This window comes from Heterocephalus glaber, unplaced genomic scaffold (genome assembly GCF_053883595.1).
Source record: "Heterocephalus glaber isolate CG9 unplaced genomic scaffold, H.glaber_assembly_v1.0 deba00001463, whole genome shotgun sequence".
In the NCBI taxonomy this organism is placed as follows: domain Eukaryota; kingdom Metazoa; phylum Chordata; class Mammalia; order Rodentia; family Bathyergidae; genus Heterocephalus; species Heterocephalus glaber.
The window spans coordinates 5,420,711-5,426,710 of NW_028258310.1; the positions used below are offsets into that span (position 1 = coordinate 5,420,711).

General features: G+C 39.0%; 1 protein-coding gene across 9 annotated transcripts in view; it reads right to left on the reverse strand.

Moving 5' to 3' along the window:
* The window catches only part of CUNH5orf63 (chromosome unknown C5orf63 homolog), a 30,662-nt gene extending 24,909 nt beyond the window's left edge, over positions 1-5,753 (reverse strand). Inside the window, exons 1-2 of one of the 9 annotated variants that reach the window (XR_015438819.1) lie at positions 5,380-5,719; positions 3,368-3,469 (exon numbers count right to left, since the gene is read on the reverse strand). Coding sequence is in view for 1 of the 9 variants with exons in the window: in XM_087180549.1 (XP_087036675.1) it covers positions 3,368-3,469; positions 5,380-5,647 (370 nt within the window). In the remaining 8 variants the exon portion in view is untranslated. Of the gene's footprint in view, positions 1-3,367; positions 3,470-5,312; positions 5,333-5,379 lie in introns of those variants that run through there. The other 8 variants (XR_015438821.1, XR_015438820.1, XM_004854452.4 and 5 more) reach the window with 8 other exon arrangements.
* Positions 5,754-6,000: the final 247 nt, after the last annotated feature.

The following is a 6,000-nucleotide window of genomic DNA, read 5'->3' on the forward strand; positions in this document are numbered from 1 at the left end:
AAAAAAATCTACACATAGGCATATAATAGTTAGGATTCCAGAAATCCAACAGAAGAACAAAATTCTACAAGCAGTGAGAGAAAAGAAACAAATCACATACAAAGGAAAGCCCATCAGAATCACAGCAGACTTCTCAATGCAAACCATCAAGGCAAGAAGAGCTTGGAGTGATGTATTTCAAGCCCTAAAGGAAAACAGCCTCCAACCCTGACTGATGTACCCTGAAAAACTATCTTTCAAAATGGATGGAGAAATAAGATACTTTCATAATAAAGAGCATCTCAGGAACTTCATGAATATCAAACCGGCGCTCCAAAAAATTTTAGACAATACCCTAGGAAACACAATGAGGATCACAACCCCAGGAAACCCAGCAGAATGAATCCATTGGGTGTGACAAATTAAAATCAAAGAGGGAGAATCCAACAAAAAGAAAGAGTCATGACAAGGCTTTTAAAACTTTTAACTTCATCTCCCTAATGAGTGTATAATTCAATCTTGTTATTGTACTGATTAGTATTTTTCTGATTCTAGAGTTGCACACCTTTCCTTGTGCTATACTGGCTATTTATCATCTTCTTATGTCTACATTTTAATTGGGTTGTCTATTAATGAGCTCTAAGAATTCTTTATATATTCTGGTCATAGGTTATATGCATTGGAAATACCGTTCTTCTTAAAGTTTTATACTTTTAGGCTTTCTTATTTAGGTTCATAGATCCCTTCAAGTTATTTTCATGTATGGAAAAAAAGGGTTGAGATTAATTTTTTATATACGGATACCAGGTGTTCTAGCCATTTGCTGAAGACACTTTCTCTTCCTCGGCTCTTGAATCGAGTTTATATTCTATAAAATGCTAATGTTAAATCATCTTTCAAAACTCAGTGGACCATATATGTGTGGTTCTATTTCTAGATTCTCTGTTTTATTCCAATGATCTGTATGTCTTTCCTTACACCAACACTGCCTTGATTACTGTAGCTTTAGAAGAAGTCTTAAAATTAGGTACTAAACGTCTTCCAACACTGTTTGTTTTTAACTTTTCTAGGTCCTTTGTACTCCTACATAACTTTTAAATTTCAATATCCAATTCTTCATTTATAGCAAGTATACACAGACCTGAATTTTTATATACACCTTGTGTTTTCTAATCCTGCTAAATTCAAATACAAGTTCTAGGGGCTCCTAGAGATTTCTTAGTATTTTCTCTGTAGATGATCATTTCATCTACATATAAAGATTTTGCTTCTGCCATGCCAATCCTATCCTACTTGCGTCATTTTATTGCCAGACTATTTTGGTGAGGACTAGGTTTCAAAGTTTAAAGGACAGATAAAGAGTAAGCATATCTGCCCTTGTTCCCCACCTTAAGGAGAAAGCATTGTATCTTCTCCATTTATATAAGGCATTCTCGCTGAAAGTATGGAGTACATGTGTTTAATCTGTTGAGAAGTTTCTGTTCTACTTCCAGGCTCCTGATAGCTTTTACCATGAACAGGTGTAGAATTTAGTCCAATACTTTTTCTCCAACTAGTGACAGGATCATATGGCTTCTTCCTTTCCTCTGTTAAAATGATGACTTCTAGGGGTGGATCTTCCAATGCTGAAGCAACACTGCCATCCCTATAATAAAACCACTTTCTACATACTGCCAGATCTGACTTCTAAGAGTTTGTTTTATTAAACAAATTTCTATGTTCATACTTTTTTCTTCTATTATCTTTATCCAGTTTTAGGATTAGCACAATGTTGAGTTCCTAAAATGAGGGGAGACGTGTTCCTTTTTTCTGCTTTAATTGTTTGATATAATTTATCAGTTAAAATGTATATGAGCCTGCTGTTGTCATATAGGTAGGTTTTCAAGCTAGGATTATACTTTCTTTAATAGGTGCTATTCAAATTTTATATTTCCTCCAGAGTTAGTTTCATTAATTTGTCTTCCAAGGTACTTCTTAGAAGTTGTCAAATTTATTTCAAAACAGATTTTTGAAATATGCTTTCTATATCCTTTTAAATTCTGTAAAATCTGTGGTAATGTCTCCTAGATCTTGATATTGTAATTTAAAAAATGTAAAATTGATATTGTGTAACAGGAAGAAAAGGTCTAAAGGAGCAGGGGAAGTGGGAGTGGTAGGGGAAAGGCAAAAAGGGAAAAGAAAAAATATGAGAAAAGGAAAAAAATGGAAACAAAGTCTTTGCAAATAGGGAAGGGTGGAGGGGGTGAAGGGAGGGCAAGGGAAGGGGGAAAAAAAAGAAGCAAGAAACTCATGTAATGGTACAAGATCCCAATGATGAATGTAACTGTATTTCATACCGAAAATGTACCAATAAACTTAATGCAAAAAAAAAAAAAAGAAATTCATACCTTGGGCAGAGGAAAGACTGACAATATAGTACTACCTTAATGAAGGCTATAACAAGAAAATGGCGGTTACAAGTTATTACTGCTGATTGCTGCAGTTTGGACATGGCTTGAGTATATTCCACAAAGATTCATGTATTGGAAGCTTGGTCCTCCATGTGGTGGTGCTGAGGCAGTGGAACCTTTAAGAGGTAAGGTCTACTGGAAAGTAGTTAGGAAATGGATTTTGGGGGGATATATGGGTTTAATGCTTGTTTCTCAGAGTCAATTAATTCTCTTAAAAGTGAGTGCTATATAGTGAGGTCGTCCCACACATTTGGCCCCTTCTGCATGGAGCCAGTTCCTTTTCTGTTTCTCCATTATGATATGACACAGCCAGAGGACTCTTGCCAGGGCTCCAGTGCCATAGTGTTTAGACCCTCCAGCCGTCAGAATCATGATGCCAATAAACTTCACACTGTAAGTTACCCAACCTAAGTTATTTTGTTATAGCAATATAGAAAGGACTAAGACATAAGTGAAATGTTCTGAATCCTTGAAAATAAATACTTTCTAATAATAGTGGACAGTGAATTGTGCCTCCATCTGTGGAAAGTTAATTTTTAATTAGGTAAGAACTAGATTAAAAAGAGAATAACATTTTCATGCTTCCTCATTCCTATGCCTATACTGGGGTAAGGAGTTAAGGATGTGGATCATATATATATCTATGCTAAACTTAACCACAACTTTTCACTTTACATACTCTTTCCCAAGTGATTTTTCTATTAGTACATGTTTGAGATACATAATGAATACATTCATTGTGGAGAGTTGGTACATAAACATATCACATCTTAGACCTTTTTATTTTCCCTTTCTCACTTCTTCCTCTTTCCCCAGGTCCCTTCCCATTTGTAAAAGACCTACCTCAATTGATTTTGTCCCTAGAACTTGCTATATGATACAAAGGGAAGGATGACAGAATCTTACTGAGTTCTTGCTACCTGTGTAGCTACACATACCTGATCCAGATGGTTTCTTCCCTTCAAAATAATTGGAAACAAGATTAAAATCACATTCATGAACTGTTCCAGCTGGTTTTTGGCTTCTTTTGGTGTATACTCCTTGAACAAAGCAGTAGCAAAAATTCGATTTAAAATAAGGAACATAGAAAACCTCACTACTAGTACCAGATCACCTTAAGCTCTTGCTATTTCTGAAACTCCAAGCTCTAGGATTACAGTAACTGAATGTATCAGTCAGTGAGAGTATTTAGAAGTAATGAAATACAAAGACTTTAAAATAAACTTATTTTGAAGACATCTCTCCATAGTGGCTCTGGGTACTTAAGAATATGATAGAGCCAGGCAAGTGGAACACAAAACACAATCCAATAAATTCCCAAGTTAGACAATTCTCATTTTTAATACTTTTTTTTTTAGAACCGGGGATGGAACTCGGGACCTTGTGCTTGCGAGGCAGCAGTGGAACCCTGAGCTAAATCCCTGACCCCTCATTTTTATTACTTACCTGTCAATAGTACATCTAGATAAAACTACATAACCACATATTCCTCTGGTGGAATAAAAAAAAAATGTCATCTTTCCTTGACAAGTGGCTACTACTACTTGGTAAGTGGCTACTACTACCCCTAGCAAGCAGGGGAAAAAAAGAAAATCTTGGGCCTGTCTAAAGCGCTCCACAAATCTTAATTTTCAAAATTGGGCCTGATTCCAGGCAATTCCTTAGTAGAACAAAACCCAGGTTATTAGACTACAACATTTCATACAGAACCATAATTAATTCTGCTGTGTCCCAGTGATATGATAATCACTCAGTATTTCCACCTTTTAAAAATCTGTCATTTGGGCCGGGGATTTAGCTCAGTGGTTTCGCCGCCTGCTGCGCAAGTGCAAGGACCCAAGTTCGATACCCAGTACCCCCAAAAAAATATCTGTCATTTATCAATAATGCATCTCAGTGTATACAGTCCCAAATATTGGTGGAGGTTCACATATATTTTCATAAACATTCCACAAAATACTAGTAAATGAGAAGATGGTGGCCTCTCATAGCCACCTCCTCTTGCTCAGTCATGTACACTGAGACATAGCTTGAGTGACCAATTAACCAAGGACTCCAGCTTATGTTGGGAAATGTGCTGGAAGTGCTAGGATATACAGTAACATATAACCTGTCCTTGAAGAACTGAGAAACTCTGGTTCATGCTGGGCCATACTGTGGATTTTTTAAGGGCCCTAACATAAAAAGTACTACATAAATATCATCTATTAAGAATAGAGATCATCCAGGCAAAAACTTGTTAGAAAGCCTTAAAAACAATCGCATGCCTATTCAGTTGGAGACAATTTAGTGTGGACGTTCCTACCCTTGGATTTATAAAAAAGTTGTATGAAACTGGTATTTGTCAGGGGTGACTGACAAGGCTAAATATGTTGGGAATTGTACAGACTCTTATTTATTCTCTCATTGTTCAGCACCAAGAGGGCTGCTTCTGCCCAATAAAGCAGAGACAAGGTCTAGACAGTTGGGTCCAGAGAGGCCAGGCATTCAGTGTATTCCTCCCACACCTTTCAACCTTTTCACCCCAACTAAAGGTCAATATGGCTGCTCAAAAATATTTATTTAAAAATATTTTACACTGGCTGCCAAGTGTGATCATATTGCTACTTCACAGACTTCAACTAAACCCGGGACCAGGGCGTCTGAACAGGAGATTATGGAGTGCAGATGTTTTCTGCTTTCTCTTAAAAAGCTGCCTTTTCCTTCCTGTCATATTATTCACCTCCCAGAGAGCTCCCCCTCCCCTCTCCCTCTCCCCCTCACGCCGCGCGCGCGCGCGTTTATAATCTCCTCAGGGGCTCATGGATTTATAGCTCCCGGTTTAATTAAATTCCCTCTCAGGGCAATCGAACTTGGCACTATACGACGCAGCGGAGGGCTCACAGGCCTGCTTCTCCCGCCTGCTCGCCTGAGGCACGCCCACCGCCCGCGCACGAACGCAGCGACCCACCTCGGCCTCTCACTGCCGCGCTGCCGCTTCCGCCCGCGGCCGCACTTGCTTCCGCCCCGCGGGCCGCACTTCCGCCCGTGCGGGCCGCCAGGCCTCCTGCTTTCCAGACCGGTCTGTTCCAGACAGGTCTGTCCCAGCCACCTCCTCTCCGGGTGGCGCCTGAGCCTTGAAACAGGAGCAGTGACACAAACACAAAAGCCGAGTTGAAGAAAATATACATAACAAAGGAAAGGAGGGAAGGAAGAAGGGGAGGAGACCACTGAAACATTAGATAAGTGATCCCACGTATTTGGGCAACCAAATGTTTAATGACCAGCTTTCTGTGTGGAAACCATCTTTTTGACACTGATGTCTAGGCCATTTTAACCCCTCTATGCATACATTCATAAATTTGTGGTCTGTTTACTGTTCTCAGTCCTGGCTGAACTAGGTTGTGGGGAATAGGGTGAGCAAAACTGGCAGCCACGATCTCTCCACATTTAAAAATAGGATAGACAAGGCAGACATTAGGAACTTGTCCTTGAAATAGGTCATGCATTTTTTGATTAAATTGCTTTCTTTGAAAGAAAGAAGTACGACAGAAAAAATACAGCAGGAGGGTGATCTAGCTGAAGGAATAGC